This window comes from Nothobranchius furzeri, chromosome 4 (genome assembly GCF_043380555.1).
Source record: "Nothobranchius furzeri strain GRZ-AD chromosome 4, NfurGRZ-RIMD1, whole genome shotgun sequence".
Classification (NCBI taxonomy): domain Eukaryota; kingdom Metazoa; phylum Chordata; class Actinopteri; order Cyprinodontiformes; family Nothobranchiidae; genus Nothobranchius; species Nothobranchius furzeri.
In genome coordinates, this window is record NC_091744.1 from 9441890 (window position 1) to 9460582 (window position 18693).

Consider the following 18693-nt stretch of genomic DNA (forward strand, 5'->3'; position numbering starts at 1 on the left):
GGCTCAGTATAAGCAGCCGTCTGCCATGACTCACTGAGGATGGAGAAGACAGAGCAGACACATGCATACATATTTAATATTTCCTTTACATCAGAAGAAAAATACATATTTTAGTGGACTAACATTATTTTCTATTTTAGTAGACTAAAATAAGACTAAAACAAATAAGATCACTAAATTATGACTAAAATTATAAAGAATTTTTGTCAAAAGACTAAGACTGTGCGTTTTCCGTGCTCACCTTGCAGTCAACGTCGCTTGGACATGCAGATCTTGTCTATATTGAGTCCGTCGGTCCAGACACTTATGGAGGAAGTCCAAACTATAGGTCTTCACACAATGGAGGAGAATGAGGAACAAATTTATCTACGTTATAAATTCTCTTCAAGTATCTTAAATACAATAAACACAATATAAACACATTCGTAAATGCATTATCTTGGACTGTCACCAGTACATGACAGGATACCACAGAACAGCGCTACGCCCTCTGTTGTCCTGGCGGGGAATTGATTTGCAACGTTCCACATGGGACGGAGAAGTATGAGGGCAAAACGTCGCCGTACGTGCGTGTCTGTCCCTCGTGGAGCTGACGGAGAAGTATAAATTAGGCTTTAGACCATACCAACGGATGGCCATTAGGTTAAAAATCCCTGGGAGTTCAATCCCCAGCAAGAGGACAAGCAGATCAGACTCCCTGTCATCACTGGCAATGAGTGAAGAGGTGAATGAGTGGCGAAAGTTTTGTAACCGCTTGTTACAAATCAGTAAATGCATTTTGCTCCCGTAAAAGGAGACTTGGACCCCTCCCATGCATTTTAGACCGCATTTTTATGGTTATGTGTTAGGAAGCCGCCAATCGTTTTCAACAACTGGGTATCATTTAATTCATTTTCAACAACATTTAGATGGATATTTTTAGAGATTAATGGTAAAAACTACTAAATGTCTCTTTAATGATGTTCTTCTTTTACACTCATACCAAATATTTTTTATAGAACATCTGGAATTTCCTTTTGGACAGAGGACGAGTCTGGCAGGCCAGGCTATAATCTGAGCACACGGTTTACTGAACCAAGGGCATGGTTTGTTATGTCCTCTAAATAATCTCCCCAAATGACCCTGATGAGCTACATACAAATATAAAATGTTTTTTTGTTTAGTAAAAAAGTGGGCAGTCGATCTGTCCACAACTTCTGAGATCTACTGAGAAAAGGCTACAGTTTTGGCCACTAAGGGGAGTTGTAGGCAAGCTACTAAATCAACAGTAACCTAAACAAGTAGGATTACTGCAGCTCTGACAACTGGACTATATAAAAAAAAGACAAAATTTTGATGATCTCACATGAAATGTAAATTTCATTTTTAAGACGTATTAGTTCCCATTTTACTGGAAATTTTAGAGAAAAGGCTTTAATCAGTAGAACAATTAGAAATCAAGTAATTAGCACACATAACAGAAAGAAAAATCACAAAGATTAACAAAACAAATCATAGTCATAAAATGATCATGAAAACAAAACAACTAAATATTAAAAAAGAAAGATAATTAAAATCTGAAAACACAAAAGATTTAAGTCAAAGCAGCTTTAAATAAAAGTGTCTTCAGCTGTAAAAAAGTAATATACATTTATTTTTAACATAACAACATAAGAAAATGTATTTTATTTACATTTAACCATCTAGGTTTAGTGGAACCAGACATAACTTTGTTAAATTCAACATTTCATTTCTTAGAGCCAGATAAGATAAAATCCCTTAGTTACTTTGTAAATGATGTCACACATTCAGAGACTTGTATATTTCAGAACAGAGTCCATAATTATTCAATTTATTTATGTTTAGGTGAAGTTGTTTTTAAAGCTTTAGTTTATCACTGAATGGTATTGTCATGAATAATAATAACCTTTCATTCTGTGTATGCTTAATTTTTTTTTACTTTTATCTCCTTTTATGTTATTACACGGCTTGGTTATATCTGTAATCTCTCACAAAAAGCCTATAATTCCTCATGTCCTGTTAGCTGGCGTTTTATGAATTGTTTCAATGGTTTAATAGCTTTGTGAAGCACAAACCGGTCATCCAAGACTACATGTGACCAATACAACCAACCATCACATGAAAAATGAAGAACTGTACAACTCGAACTCAGGAAAAATGTCTTCTGAATATATAAGAAGCTGTTAAATTGTAGTTTATCACTGACTTTAGACCTCTTGTTCTCCTCAAGTGTCACCTGCTGTTCGACTCGCTGCAGGATTTGGTGGATCACATCAACAATTTCCACGTAAAGCCGGAAAAAGACTCAGGCTACTGCTGCCAGTGGGAGGGCTGTGCTCGAAATGGGAGGGGCTTCAATGCCAGGTAAAGGACTGTGCTACAGCCACACCTGTCAATGATCAATCCAAACGACTGTTTACTGTTTCAAACTGTAAATCACATAACCATGGCATGCTATGGAAGAATATAAACAAAAGAATTCCAGTGAAGCAATGACTTCACACAAATGATGGTAATTAAAACTCGTTGAGCAGTAAAAATGATAATGATCTTTTAAGTAGCTTTTATGGTGCCAGTTTTCAGGTTTACTATCATGTATTCACCTTCTGCTTCCCAAACCTTGTAATCTTTAAATGGGGTCTTGCTCATTAATGTATTTTAAATCTTCTGGTGATTTTTTAAACTTTGTCACCAGCAATCTGTTATAAGATTTGGCCATTTTCTTGAGATTGATCTATAAATTACCTGAAGGACAAGGCAGTTTAGTACATCAAACAGTATTTTAACTCCATTTTGATATTTAATGAGCTGATTCGATGATAAGGTCCTGTTTGATGATTTTGTCTGAAACTGCCTTTGTTCAATTCTTGTTTCAGTTTTAATATTTTCAGACTAAAAGCATAGAAAACCATTTCACTGGTCTGATGCGAAAACTGGACAAAAAATGAACTAAGAAGAAAAATGTCAATAAAGACCATTTTAACCCTCCCACTGTCTTTATGGGTGACCCTGCTAGGAAAGTTGACCACTGAGCAGGATTGATGGTTTATCCCTTGAGGTCCATGTGGCAGGGGTGAGGTGGTGCTCACTCCTCACCCCTGCCACATGGACCTCAAAGGATAAACCATCAATCCTGCTCAATGGTCAACTTTCCTCGTGGGGTCACACCCATTAGGACAGTGGGAGGGTAAAATAAAAACGTCAACTCCTTAGAAGGAAAAAAGAAATAATACATAGGTGTGCATATCATAATAAACATTTTAATAGTTCCATTTTTATTTTTTGATTTCTTTGTTAGGTACAAAATGTTGATTCACATCCGCACGCACACAAACGAGAAGCCACACCACTGTCCCACCTGCAACAAGAGTTTTTCACGTCTGGAGAACCTGAAGATTCACACCCGCTCACACACAGGTGAGTTCTTGGTCAGTGAAGAATTGCAAAGAAAATACGTCTACAGGTTTAAAAGTATCCTTCCAACAGATGTGGTCCCAGATCCAGCCATACTTTAGCCAGAAGCAATAGATAGGACCAAAGACAAATTCTTGGCCAAAGTGCAATTTGTTATGGGTCATTACAGAAAAGCTTACTAGTGATTCATTCAGTTTTTCATAAAATGATCATGCACAGATGGAATTCACAATAGTTTATTTTGATGTTTAACAAAGAACATTTCTCATTCTTTTTCTTTTTTTTCTTTCAATGGTTTAATTTTCCTGCACAGACTCAGGCAAAGTTGAGACCAAAGCTTTACATTGTTAAAGGTAAAAAAAACAAAACAAATTAAATAATCCATATTTTATTTAAGAATAAAATAAAAGATGGTGAATGTTATCTGTACACAACAATGTTAATAATAATCCAGCTAAATGAAAAACTCACTCGAACGGCTCATCACCAAATGAAACAAATCAGCTGTGTTCATGATCTAAAACATACTGGAAGCAGACTGCAGTGCCAGCCCTGTCAGCTCCACTTTATTAAGTCCAACAGGGACCAGACCAGCACTCTTAAGTTGCAAGTGCGGTATTCTGGTTACAGAGGGCGGTGGGGGCTGAGTGACATTTCATTAACCCTGTAAAGCAGGCGTGGGGAACCCTGGTCCTACAGGGCAGGTATCCTGCATGTCTTTGCTCCAACACTTCTGATTCAGTGGTTGGTTCACCTGTTCAGCAGCTCATCAGGCTTCTCTCTAAACCTCCTCCTGTCTATAGAAGGTAAAGCGGTATATATATATATATATATATATATATATATATATATATATATATATATATATATATATATATATATATATGTATGTATGTGTATGTATGTATGTATGTGTGTGTGTGTGTGTGTGTGTGTGTGTGTGCAGTATAGCAGGCCATATTGTGTTTGTTTTAACCACTCAGTCACTCACACATGCGCACAAAGATGAAAAAAGATGTCAACATAACTCCTTTTTTATGTTTTTTTTCTGTCACTTTCAAAAGGGGAAACCTCTGCACAAAGTACCCGGCATACAATAGCATTCAGCTTTTTTCACAAGTCACACACTAATAGTATGTCTTTAAAGGAACACTTGTAAAACTGAATGACTCACTCTTGGCAGACTTTGTCACAGCACCACTGGGTGTGGGGAAGTCAGACTTTGATCCATACTCAGATATGAGAGTCTGTGGTACGGAAGTAGGTTCTTTTTGAAACACAAGCAGCAGCAGAGTCGGGAAACACTACATCTGGCAACTTCCCTTTATAATGTAATCGTCACATTATGCTTTTGTTCCATTCAATTTGAGTTCAAATGGTTACACCGGAAGCTTGTTCAACCCTTGAAAGGTTTATGTTGGGTTAGGGATGTGTTAACTTGGTCTGGTGTTTATACAGAATAAAAAAATACAGACGTGAATAAGGCAAGGCATCTTTATTTGTATAGCACATTTCAAACACAAAGGCAATTCGAAGTTCTTTACCGAAGCAAGAACAGCAAACACAGTAAAACAAACAAAGATACTAATTTCAGATTTAGCAAACAGATAAAAGCCTTAGTCAGAAGTGTAGCAGTTACAGTGCATAAGGTGCAGCATAAGAACCATTTATTCAAAGGCTGATGAATACATGAAGGTTTTTAGTTTTGATTTAAAAGTTTCTAGAGTTGGGGCACATTTGAGGTCATGAGGAAGCTGATTCCATCTGTGTGCAGCATAGTAACTAACAGCAGCTTCACCCCATTTGGTTCTGACCCGGGGTTCTACCAGCTGACTGTTCCCCAATGATCTAACAGTCCTGCTGGTGCTGGGTGTATATACTGGAAGGAGATCCAACATGTATCTGTCATGACTCGAGGCAAGTGTTTAACCCAAGATATGCGGAATCAAAACTCGTCGGCAGAATTGGTAAAATAAAGTTCTTTATTACAAAACGGGAACAGAAAACAACACAGGGAAGTCCTGTGTGAGAGAGCGGTGCCGCTCTAGTCCTTGTAGCGTTCAGGATGAACGAGAGAGGGGGGAGCCAGGGGTGAGCGCTGGGCAGAGAGTGAAACGCTCCAGGAGGGGTGAGATAGCAGAGGGACCCAAACAGGAACCACGGAGGAGGATGGGACGTGGTGTGAGAGATCCAATGTTCGTAGACAGCAAGGTGGAGTAGATTGTGTGAGAGTCCTGAGCAAAAGGGAACAAACACCAGACGTCAGGCAAAATCCAAAAACGTAATCCAATACACGGTCCGAGGTCATAAATCCAATAATCAGAGAGCTAGTCAAAAACCACGAGCGAACAAGAACAAGCAAGTGGCTGGGACTACCAAAACTGGTGCAATCATCCGGCAAATTGATGTGTCTCCATCCTCCTTTTGAACCGGCGTCCCTGATTGGAAAATCTCCTGCAGCTGCCGCTCCCTCTGCTCCTCACCTGTGGAGAATTAGCTCAGAGCTGATGAGAGGAGATGGTGTGACTCACCTCTGCCCAGGAACATGACAGTATCCATCCATGCCACGGAGAGATTTATAGACTAGTAGAAGCACTTTGAAGTTAATTCTGTAGTTTACTGGTAACCAGTGTAGAGATCTAAAAACAGGAGTGATGTGCTCAGTTCTTTTGGTCTTTGTTAAGACTAGACTCAGCATTCTGAAGAAGCTGCATTGGTTTTACAGCTGTTTTGGGAAGGCCAGTTAGAAGACCATTACAATAGTCCAGCCTGCTGGATATGAACACATAGTTTCTCTAGCTCTTGTTTTGACATGAGACCTCTGGGTCTGGCTAATTCATGGAGATGATAAAATGCTGATCTAGTTACAGCCTTAATGTGACCAGTGAAGCTCAAGTCTGAATTTATGGTAACACCAAGATTTCTAACCTGAATATTCGTCTTTATTCCTTTGAAGCTAAGTTGAGAAATAGATTCCATCCCATCCTTCTTATTTCCAAAGACAATAACTTCAGCCTTGTCTTTGTTTAACGGAACAAAACTTGATTGCATCCGGTCATTAACTTGCTCTTGGCACTGATAGAGTGAGTCTAGGAGTGTCATGATGAGGAGTGGGTGGCGGCGGACCATGTGTGGTGGAGCTGACCAGGAGGCAGGAATGCAGGCACGGATAACATAAAAAATGGATTTAATGGCAGGATAAGACAGGAAACAACAAGAACAACACAACAACAATGATCCGACAACTGACACATACAAGACGGGAGGTATAAATACACAGGGAACAATCAGGAACACGAGCAGGTTAACAAGGGGCAGGTGAGGCCAATAAACAACTAATCAGGGGCAGGAGAGAGTATGAGTCAGAGGGAGGTAGGAGCAGATCGTGACAGTACCCCCCCCCCCCCCCCCCTTAAGGGGCGGATACCAGACGCCCACAAGAACCACATAACTAGGAAGACACAGGGACTCAGGAGACTCCTGACGTAGACTAGGGAAACTCGGGGAAACACAGGAAACTAGGGAAACTCGGGGAAACACAGGAGACTCGGGAAACACAGGAGACTCGGGAAACTCGGGGAAACACAGGAGACTCGGGAGAAACTTGGACTCTGGAACTCGGGGACTCTGGGACTTGGACTCGGGGACTCTGGAACTTGGACTCGGGAACTGGGACTCTGGAACTCGGGAACTGGGACTCAGGAATTCGGGAACTGGGACTCTGGAACTCGGGAACTGGAACTCGGGAACGAAGATACTGGAACTCGGGAACAAAGATACTGGAACTCGGGAAAGAAGATACTGGAACTCGGGAACGAAGATACTGGAACTCAGGAATGAAGAAACTGGAACTCGGGAACGAAGAAACTGGAACTCGAGAACGAAGAAACTGGAACTCTGCTGCAGCAGGCGGGAGACTCTGAAGAGGCTGCAGCAGGGGGACTTCGAAGAGACTGCAGCAGCGGGGCTCCGAAGAGGCTGTAGCGGGGGGGCTCCGAAGAGGCTGCAGCAGGGGGGCTCCGAAGAGGCTGCAGCAGGGGGGCTCCGAAGAGGCTGCAGCGTGGGGCTCCGAAGAGGCTGCAGCAGGGGGGCTCCGAAGAGGCTGCAGCGTGGGGCTCCGAAGAGGCTGCAGCGTGGAGCTCCGAAGAGACTGCAGCATGGGAGGCCTGCAGTCGTAGACCCCGCAGGTGTGGGCCAGGAAGTTGATGTACTGAAGGCAGCGATGCGAGGAAAACAGGAACGGCGGCAGGTACTCGACAACGGTCAGAGCAGGTGCACATCACGATCCGCTGGGTCACAGGCGGAGGCTTGGGTGAAGGGAAGCAGAAGAGGAGCGGGGAGACCGGCCCTACCACCCCGGAGAATGTTGGCGTGTGTAGGGGGTGTAACTCCATCAAAACTCCAGGATCTGCAGCTTCCGTGGAAAAACAGGACGGGGCGAAAAAGCAGGAGAGGAGAATGGGTTCGACCACCCCGAGAACAAGTAGGATGCGCCGAAACCCCCTCAATGGGTTCGACCACCCCGAAAACAGGTAGGATGCGCCAAAACCCCTCGAGTCAAAATCTCCTTCAGTTAAATGGAGAAAAAGCAAAAAATAAAACCAAATAATCCTCCAAGCAGATGTTCAGAGCTCACCACAGGTCCAGGTTGGTCAGATCATTCTGTCTTGATGAGGTGTGGGTGGCGGCGGGCCATGTGTGGTGGAGCTGACCAGGAGGCAGGAATGCAGGCACGGATAACATAAAAAATGGATTTAATGGCAGGATAAGGCAGGAAACAACAAGAACAACACAACAACAATGATCCGACAACTGACACATACAGGGAGTGCAGAATTATTGGGCAAGTTGTATTTTTGAGGAATAATTTTATTATTGAACAACAACCATGTTCTCAATGAGCCCAAAAAACTCATTAATATCAAAGCTGAATGTTTTTGGAAGTAGTTTTTAGTTTTAGCTATTTTAGGGGGATATCTGTGTGAGCAGGAGACTATTACTGTGCATAATTATTAGGCAACTTAACCTAACTTCCTGTACCACTGCTTGAAGAAGGTGTCTTCCAGAAACTGGCAGTAGGACTGGGAGTTGAGCTTGACTCCATCCCCAACCCGAAAAGGCCCCACAAGCTCATCTTTGATGATACCAGCCCAAACCAGTACTCCACCTCCACCTTGCTGGCGTCTGAGTCGGACTGGAGCTCTCTGCCCTTTACCAATCCAGCCACGGGCCCATCCATCTGGCCCATCAAGACTCACTCTCATTTCATCAGTCCATAAAACCTTAGAAAAATCATTCTTGAGATATTTCTTGGCCCAGTCTTGACGTTTCAGCTTGTGTCTTGTTCAGTGGTGGTCGTCTTTCAGCCTTTCTTACCTTGGCCATGTCTCGGAGTATTGCACACCTTGTGCTTTTGGGCACTCCAGTGATGTTGCAGCTCTGAAATATGGCCTAACTGGTGGCAAGGGGCATCTTGGCAGCTGCACGCTTGACTTTTCTCAGTTAATGGGCAGTTATTTTGCGCCTTGGTTTGTCCACACGCTTCTTGCGACCCTGTTGACTATTTTGAATGAAATGCTTGATTTTTCGATGATCACGCTTCAGAAGCTTTGCAATTCTAAGACTGCTGCATCCCTTTGCAAGATATCTCACTATTTTTGATTTTTCTGAGCCTGTCAAGTCCTTCTTTTGACCCATTTTGCCAAAGGAAAGGAAGTTGCCTAATAATTATGCACACCTGATATAGGGTGTTGATGTCATTAGACCACACCCCTTCTCATTACAGAGATGCACATCACCTAATATGCTTAATTGGTAGTAGGCTTTCGAGCCTATACAGCTTGGAGTAAGACAACATGCATGAAGAGGATGATGTGGACAAAATGCTCATTTGCCTAATAATTCTGCACTCCCTGTACAAGACGGGAGGTATAAATACACAGGGAACAATCAGGAACACATGGGCAGGTTAACAAGGGGCAGGTGTGACCAATAAACAACTAATCAGGGGCAGGAGAGAGTAGGAGTCAGAGGGAGGTAGGAGCAGATCGTGACAAGGAGACCAGATTCATTAGGTGATAGAGCTAGGTAGATCTGGGTGTCATCTGCATAACTATGGTAGGCGATGTTGAACAATGATTAATTTATTTGTGTTATCACAATGACAAGAATTATGTTTGAAATTGTCAATGTGGGACTTTAAACCTAAGAAAAAAACAACCAAAACAAACAAAAGAAACAGAACAAACTGCTCAGCTTCAGGAAAATTACTCTTGAGATCAGATAAAACGAAAAAATAAATGCATGTCCTGCCATACACACACTTCAAAATGTACATCATGTGACATATCTGCTTGCCATAAATGTGGCATGATACTTGTTGCTGCGGACAGGCTAACATTCTCAAACAGCTGATTTAAAGATGTGGAGCACTGAAAAACTATTTTTAATCATCATTTCTGACTAGAATCAGTCACTTTGAGTTTTTCCTGCAGGCTGAACATGAAAATAGTCTTGTACACCTATCTGCTGCTTTAGCTTCTGATAGAAAATAGATGGTGAAACTTTAGGATTAGAAAATCCTAACAGATCTTTGTCACACTGTCGCGTAACGTTCATGGACTCACCCATCTTAACTCGTTCCCCAGGGGGAGGGTAGACGAAGATGTGTAGTAGCACAAGAAGTCCCAGGAGAGGGGAGGAGTCCAAGATCCCACTTGACATATACATATACATATACACAGTGTAACGTGATGAAGGAGCTATTCCACCGAAGGTTATTTACCCTCTCTCCACAGATGCCTCTGACACAGTACTAATCTTCACAGTTGCACGCTCCCTCCCTCACGCTCACACATACACATACAACCTAAGACTTACAAAAATGAATGCTAGACACCCACTCACGCTCCCCATACACACCCTATTCACTCTGGTCCCAGTACTGCTGCACAAGGGGTACAACCATCACCGGTTCCCAGAGTTTGCTTCTTTCTGCTGGGGTGATGATGAGCAGGCCCAACGCTGAGCAAAGGATCCCACCACCCCAGACCCCAACAAGACGACCAGCTCCCCCTCCTAGCCTCCAGCCCTGGGAAGCCAAGCGACAACAGAGGTGTTCTAAGGCCCCTAGTCTCATTCCACCTGCTCCAATACAATGTTAGTACGTGTTGATTAGGTGAATTCCATGGCTGTGGTGAGTGGGCAGTGCAGGCATCGTCTGGCCTTCGCCAGCTGATGCAACCACACAACCCCACTTCCCCACACAGCCCTCTGTGTCTAAGGGCAGTTTAAAATTAGAAGTGGGCACCAGCACTCGGAATGAGGCTGAAAGATCCCCTTGCCAAATGCTGTTGAGTGTGCTCACTCCCAAGGCCCTTAGTGTGTGTTTGTGTGGAATGTCGTTGGTGGAAGTGTTTAATTTGCAAATAAAATTGGGGGGCAGGCTGCCACAGGAATGCGGAAATGGGGTCCATACCCGCACCCCTGACTTGCCCACCCCCCAAGGTCCTATGTGCATGATTGTGTGATGATGTGAAGGAGCAGGAGGAGAAAATGTATGGGAATGGGGAGGAATGGCTGATTGGCTTAAGCCCTCCAGGGAGCCAGCTCTCCCACTGGCCCCTATAGGCACCTCTGTTCCCAAAATGCCACCAGGGCATGGAGACCCCAGCCCATCTCGCCAGGGCTCAAAGCAGCAGCATTGCAGAGCCCCATGGAGTCTGAGGGCACCAACCCAGCCCCACTCTAGCAGAATATCTACTCCCATCTCTGCATTTGCACAACTTCCAGAATATGTAAGACATGAGACATCCAGGTAAGGTTGGTTCCTCCCCCTCCTGGACATCCCCCTTCCCCCGTGATGGAACAGGGTTGTTATTATTTCGGAGGAGCCAAGGTCCACCTGAGGCCCCTGAGCCTGGGCCATGCACTGCCGCTTGTTCCTGCCTTCTTCCCGGCAGCTTACAAGTCAGGACCCCATCCCCAAGTACCCGCCCAGATCCCCACACGGGGCTCACCGCCCCCTTAAACTTGTTCAACCTTCACAGAAGGCAGACCGTATCTAATGCTTACCATCTCTTTTCACCAAACTGAGAAGTGTTTGTACTAAGTTGTAGCAAACATTCAACCAGCTTGTGGCATTGTGGTAACGACTCTAAATTCCTCAGTAGACTCCATGAGTCACTCAGAGGGTGGTGTCAAAAAGACATTCAATCAAATTCATCTCCTTTGCTAAACATTTCAACAAAGTAAACACTACCTACTGGTGTTTAATCTTCAGATATATTTCGTATGATTCATGCTTCACACAATAAAACCATTTTCCTTCATGGAGGAGGATGTCAATATTAGTCATGACATCCCACCTCTGATTGGCTAACAGTAAAGCGACTCTACCACTGACTTTGTTTGCTCTTCAATGTTGTTGTTTTACCTCCGGAAATAACACAAGCCTGAAGGAGTTCTGCCATATTGTGGAGCTGCTAATGCTAACAGTTAGCTTCTACTATTCGGGACAGGCTCTGCTCTCTCCTGGATGCTAAACCAACAACAGCCTTCCACGTTGCCAGTCAAGATTAGCGAGTCCATGAATGCTAAATACTGACAGTGTGACGTAGACCCAATCCTATCTTCAGCAGCGCCGCTTCTGGGACACGTCTGAAAATCTGAAAACCAACTGGTATGAAGCACTCCATAGACTATAATGGATTCTATTTGAAACAGCAATGTTCCGCTGCCGTTCTGTGCCGCTGATGCTTTCAGTGTGAAATAGGCTTTAAGCTGTAAGCAAAAGGTTTATTACAGACTACCACCATAAATGTGTAAATGTTCGACATCAAGGTTAAGAGTTTACTTCTCACAGGTTTATTTCTCACACCGGTTTCTCTCTTCCTCCAGGTGAGAAACCCTACATCTGTCCGTACGAAGGCTGTAGCAAACGCTACTCCAACTCCAGCGACCGCTTCAAGCACACCCGCACTCACTATGTGGACAAGCCTTACTGCTGCAAGATGGCCGGCTGTTTGAAACGCTACACAGATCCCAGCTCACTACGTAAGCACATCAAGGCCCATGGGCACTTTGTAGCCCAGGAGCAAGGCACTACCAACAGGACGGGAATGGGGCTGGGCTTCACTGGGCACAGGAGTCCTTCTGAGCTGCCCTCTGTAGGGGGGGCTCATGTTATCATCCCTGGAGCTGCTGCAGCTCTACTCGGAGGCCTTAGGACCTCCTTGCCGCTCTCTGCTCTCTGCCATTCCACAGCACTGGGTCACAACGGGGTACCCCTCTTCTCACTGGGGGGAGGAGGAGGCTGCAGCTTTGGGCCACTCAGCCTTTCAGAGTCCACTCTGTTACATTTTGGACTCTCAGCTGCAACAGTGCTGGGGCTGGGGGCTGGGGGCGGGTTTGAACAAGTACTGAGGAAAGAGCCTGAGGATAAGGAAGAAGAGGAGGAGGGCAAGGTTCTGAACCTGTCTGCAGGGGCGGGCGCCAGGCAACGAGATCCTTTGCCATTTGTGGTTGTTCCGTCAAAGTCATTCTTCCTCAAACCTGCTGTTGTCAGTTAAAATGTGCAGTCTGCAGTGCATGGGACCTGAAAGAGGTGAAAAAAAAATACCATAAGCTTCAGATCCATGAAAAGCATTCCAGTTGTTTCAGCCCCTTGACAGTGTGTTCACTTCTATTATGGCTTACTGTGCTAGTAAAACAATTTTGAACACTCTTCATGAAGTTAAAGTAGTCAACAAATTATGACTTTTAGCTCCAAGCTAGAGCTTAGCAGAGCCTAAATCATTGTGTCAAACTCCAAAAATGACACCAAATATCTTCTTAAAGGTGTGGAACACTGAAAAACAATGTTTAAAATCTAATTTCTTATTTGAATGGGTCACTCTGAGTTTTTCATGCAGGCTGAACATAAAAATAGTCTCCTACACCTATCTCCTGCATTAGCTTCTGATAGAAAATAGACGGTGATACTCTAGAATTAGAAAAGCCTGACAGATCTACACCACACTGTCACTTAACATTCATGAACTCACCCTCTTGACTCACGACGGGGGAAGGGTGTTGATAGTTTAGTGTCCAGGAAACAGCAGAGAACATCTCAGCTAGTAGAAGCTTACCATTAGCATTAGCAACTCCACCACACAGCGGAACTCCTTCAAACTTGTGTTTTTTTACGGAGATAAAACATCTGCGTCAATCCAAGTCAGTGTTAGAGTCATGTTACTGTTATCCAATCCGGGGAGAGGTGACCAAATATCAGGAAATAAGACTACAAATGCTGTTGTCTGAAGCTACTTTCTCCCCCAGGTGACATTCTCAAAAGCTCTGTTGAGATGTGGCTCACTTTTAGTTCCTGGAAATGGTGCACTGGTGTTTTTTGCCCCCCGAGAACAACTTACAAGAAATGTATTCTCACTAACGACCAGTGGCGCCCCAGAAAAGTTTCATTGGGGTGACCATGAGGCCAGAGAAAACTTTGGGGTGGCACACCAAACTGATCCTCTTGGTAAATCTGGGAAAGTTTAGCCTGTAGTAATTCAATAAACGCTCCTTTATTCATTTTCAATAAAAAACATTAATATGACCTAATAAAGAACACTGATTGTCCCTGGGTGTGGACAGTAGGGTGGCCTTTCTAGGGGTGGCCAAGGCCACACCTGTCCATCACTTGGGCGCCATTGCTAGCGACCACTGCAAATGTATCAATTAAATGAGTGTTCCACACCTTTAAAATACACAATTTACAGAAAATTTGTGTTTAACATTAAATGACTTTTTCTAATGTCCCTTTCCTGTTGTACAATGTGATTTCTAACATGTAACAAGGGATTTGATTTTATTTTTACACCCATTGTCAAGTTTATGCACTCAGTAGGCTTAAATGTTACACTACCCTGCTCCCTAAAATGGCTAGAGTGAAAACTAAGTAGGTATTTATAATTTATACTATTCAAAAATGTATTTTTGCACATTTTTATGAATTTACAATTTGAAATTCAGATTCTCGTCTCACAGATGATCATGCCTTGCAAAGAAGTCCTTTGTGCATTTCACAAATTCTTTCTGACAACAACTGCCTTGTGTGAGGGATTCACCTGAGAACAGTCCTCACCTGTCTGGTTTCCAGTTTCACAGCAAACTAATTAGCCCCCTGAGAAAAGAGCCTTAACGACTCACATGGTGATTCATGAGTCACTTATCGACCAGCTGAACTGCAGTCATAGTTCAGGTCACAGCTGCTTTTTTTGTTTGTTTTAGCCTACAGGTAATCCTTTGTTACATTTTTATTATTTGCAAATCCATAAAGTACGTTTAGGTTTAGGATCGACACAAAGCTTATGGTGTGACTTTTAGTTTCACGATTCTGCGAAAAAATGGCTGACGCAACTGAATGTAGGTTTAAGGCTAATTATTGTTTGCTGCGTGTATTAGCTTAGCTGTTTCTACATTAATCACAGAGAGACAATGATCTAAGTGGGATCTGCATTTATTTTAACGTGACGTGAAAGCAAAACGTCATTCAAGCAATAAGTTAGACAAAGGTGTGTGTAAATACACATTTGCTTTAATGTTAAGAAAAGGAAAGGCACATAGAAAATCTAGACTCTCAAAATGTTAAAGACATGTATTAGTTTTTGTTAACCACAGCATCATCTGCATGTAACTGCATGTTTGAAACTGTATTGATGTTTTGTTCCTGATGGTAAAAGTTAGTTAGGTTTTCTGTCAAATGTGCAATTTCTATTTGTTTGTGTATTGTCAATAATAGTCAGAGATTTGAAGCACAAATAAAAGTAAAATGTTGCCAAAGACCCAGGAGGATTAAAGCTCCTGTTCTGGAATAATGATGAAATATTTGACAATGACCACATGTGGTCAGTTTTCATGTTGGCTTGCTTGTATTCTTGTTTGCACATTGATTTATTCTAATTAGCATCATCCAAGCTGTTTAAGTGCCTTGTGTCTCAGATGAAATATACCACACAGAAATATATATTTACCTGGGTGAAAAAAAAGTTTAAATGTACAGTTTTCAATTCATAACTTGACAATAGATGTTTGGACATCGGCGCTTATTGCAACGTTTCATAAACTTCACCAGTGTTGATGATTTGTCTTTGAAAACCATGCAACCATAATAAATTCCTTTGTAAAATATAAATATATATATTTCTATCATGTTTTTGTATTTGACATGCTTATTTGTGATTTGTGTTTCATAATTTGTGACCTTTATTTGTTATTCAGCTTTTAAAATAATAATAAAGCAAATAATTTGCAAGAATTTTGTGATTTTTCTGTAAATTATTCCATTAAACGTATTTTTCTGCTGTTAATTTAGGAAGCAGAAGAAACAACCTTTTATATAGCGCCTCTCAAGACAAAAAACGACGAGGTATATCACGGGAATAAAAATAAAAATGGAAACAAATAAAGAACAAAATTGTGTAAGTCAATGGGTGGATTTTAATTGTGATGAAAAGAAAAGCAAATGTGAGGAAAAGGAATGAGCAAATGAATAAGACAGAGCTAATCAGTGGATCCTGGGAATTGTGGAATTGGTAGAACGAGCTGAATAAGGAGAGGGTGTATACGCATTCAAGCATCCTCACTGCCATTGCCTCCACAACCTTCAGTTTATTTCATTATATTTTGGCTTATTACTCTTTCAAAGCCATAGAAAGCAAAAACAAATAACACAAAAATATCTAAACATGCAGCTTCATTGGGAATGGAATAGTGGTAGGACAGCCCAGCCTTTATTTCAAGCTCTATAACTCAAGAGGTTTTCACAGTTGAACCATTGTTTAAAGCTGCTATTGCAAATCTGGAAAACAAGTTAGCTTAAAACATTTTATCATGCCTCTTAAACACCTTCTAAGATAGTATAGCTATAAATACATTGTGGGGATTTAAAAAATGGAAAAATAAAGTTCTCTTGCATTTGTCTGAAAATCTCTGCCAATACCACATTTTGGACCGAAAGCAACTACTGGACCATCTGGTTTTTGGAATCGATGAATCGCTGCACTTCTACACTTCCTGGAGTACACCATACACTCTTGACATGCTGTGAAACAGAACACCACGGGTGTGAGAGCAAGGCCGGATTATAATATGGGCAAACTGGGCACAGGCCCAGGGGCCCACAGCCACAAGGGGGCCCACGCAAGCAGCAGTCTTTTTTTTATTTTTTTATGCAGCAGTCTTAACTGGGAGAAACAAGTTGACAAGTAATTAAAAATTTGCCCACATTTTCTAAGTTAACACACATTTCTTTTAACAATGGTAGTTTCTGCATCTTTACTGTTCCCCAGCTATTTCAGCCCTCTCCCCCCTCCCTCTGCGCAGCAGCCGCAAACTCACTGATGCGCCGCAAACTCACTGATGCACTGCAAACTCACTGATGCGCTGCAAACTCACTGATGCGCCTGCAGCCTCTCAGAGTCCCTGCTGAGTGCTGATCTAAACATTGAAAGAAACATTTCATTTTCTGTTCCTCACTTCTGATGATTTTCACGTCTGTTTCTTGCAACCACCAGGTACAAAAACGAGTTTGTTTTTTATTTGACTATTTTTCTGTCCTGTCTGTTTATTATCTTCCTGCATCTCCTCTCAATCCTAAAGAAAAACTGCCACCTGGCTTCATATTTTTTCACCTCATGAGTTACCTTTGAACTGCAGTTAAAAATGATCTACTGACTGCAAAAGTAGCGGGGTGCGCGCCGCACGCGGGCCGCAGTGGTGAGGTGAATTCACCGGAGGACAAAACAGGTGATGCGCTCCACTCGTATCAGGCACAAATAAAAGACAGAAAGCATGAAAGGATTTGAGCCGACATGAACGATCGCGTGTTAACTTTGTTCATGAGGTGGCGACACTTTGAGAATGTCACTGTGGCCGTGCTCAGGACGCAGCTGTCTGGAGCGCGTCAACGATCAAAGTTCTGCGTTAGGGGTTGAATCAACTGGTCGACTAGTCGACTTCACTGCTCTGTAGTGACTTTTTATGACTTTCATAGACTAGTCGCTGTCAAGTGATAATGATCGAAAAGATGCAGTCCTCGGAAAAGACAGCAGGTGACGAGCCCCTGCGCGTTGGGAGGCGATGCGCTGTGCCAGAGCGTTGGCATCTGACGCCCGCCGTAAAACGGACATTTGACCGAATTGTGACCTTTACCCTCTTGCAATTTAACCTTCCCCTCACCCCCATCCTAAACTTAACCAGCTTGCGCATGCAAAGCTCTGATCATTGTCGTGCTCCAGACATCTGCGTCCTGAGCACGGCCACAGTAACATTATCAAATTAGGTGTCACCACCTCCAAAACAAATTTAACACGCGATCGTTCATGTCGGCTCATTTCCTTTTATGTTCTCTGTCTTTTATTTGTGCCTGATGCGTTTCGCTGCTGTGGAGCGGGGCACATCACCTGTTTTGTCCTCCGGTGACGCACCTCACCGGTGTTGCGGCCGGCGAGCAGCGTGCACTCCGCTGTTTTTGCGGTCGGTAGATCTTTTAGAACTGCAGTTCAAAGGTAACTCATAAGGTGAATATATATGAAGCCAGGTAGCAGTTTCTCTTTAGGATTGAGAGGAGATGCAGGAAGATAATAAACAGATACAGGACAGAAAAATAGTCAATTTAAAACAAATTAGTTTTTGTACCTGGTGGTTGCAACAAACAGACACCATTGAAGGTAATCAGAAGTGAGGAACAGAAAATGAAATAATTATTTTAATGTTTAGAGCAGCAGGAACTCTGAGAGGCTGCAGGCGCATCAGTGAGTTTGCGGCTGCAGCACAGGGGGACGGGGGGAGAGGGCTGAAGCAGCTGGGGAACAGTAAAGATGCAGAAACTACCGTTGTTAAAAGAAATGTGTGTTAACTTAGAAAATGTGGGCGCAATTTTAATTGTCAAAAACTCCAGCACACATTGTGCCCAGGGGCCCCTGCAACGATAATCTGGCCCTGTGTGAGAGGTTCTCTGTTCAATAATATCAGAGTAGGAGAAACAGCCAGCTGCTACCACTTGACTTTAGGACAAACTACCAGAGTCCCAAAAATAAAAACACAATGTGCAACAAATGTACGGCAAACTACGTTTGTATCTGGAAAACGGCAACTGGTGTTTAGCGCATTCTTGTTTCCTTTGTCAATGTGGGTTTCCAGATCCGGTGGACACGGATCTAGTGAAGATACCCAAGGGGAGAGTGAGTGTTCCATGATTGTGTTTACATTCAAAATCTAGCTTGTTTGCAGATTTGCTGT

General features: G+C 42.9%; 1 protein-coding gene across 1 annotated transcript in view; it reads left to right on the forward strand.

Annotated features, from left to right (window-relative positions):
• LOC107389719 (zinc finger protein GLIS2) overlaps nt 1-15709 on the forward strand; it is a 54814-nt gene extending 39105 nt beyond the window's left edge. Inside the window, exons 5-7 of the mRNA XM_015965991.3 lie at nt 2231-2364; nt 3299-3417; nt 12313-15709. Of these exons, the coding sequence (XP_015821477.1) occupies nt 2231-2364; nt 3299-3417; nt 12313-12983 (924 nt within the window). The 3' untranslated portion in view covers nt 12984-15709. The remainder of the gene's footprint in view (nt 1-2230; nt 2365-3298; nt 3418-12312) is intronic.
• Nucleotides 15710-18693: the final 2984 nt, after the last annotated feature.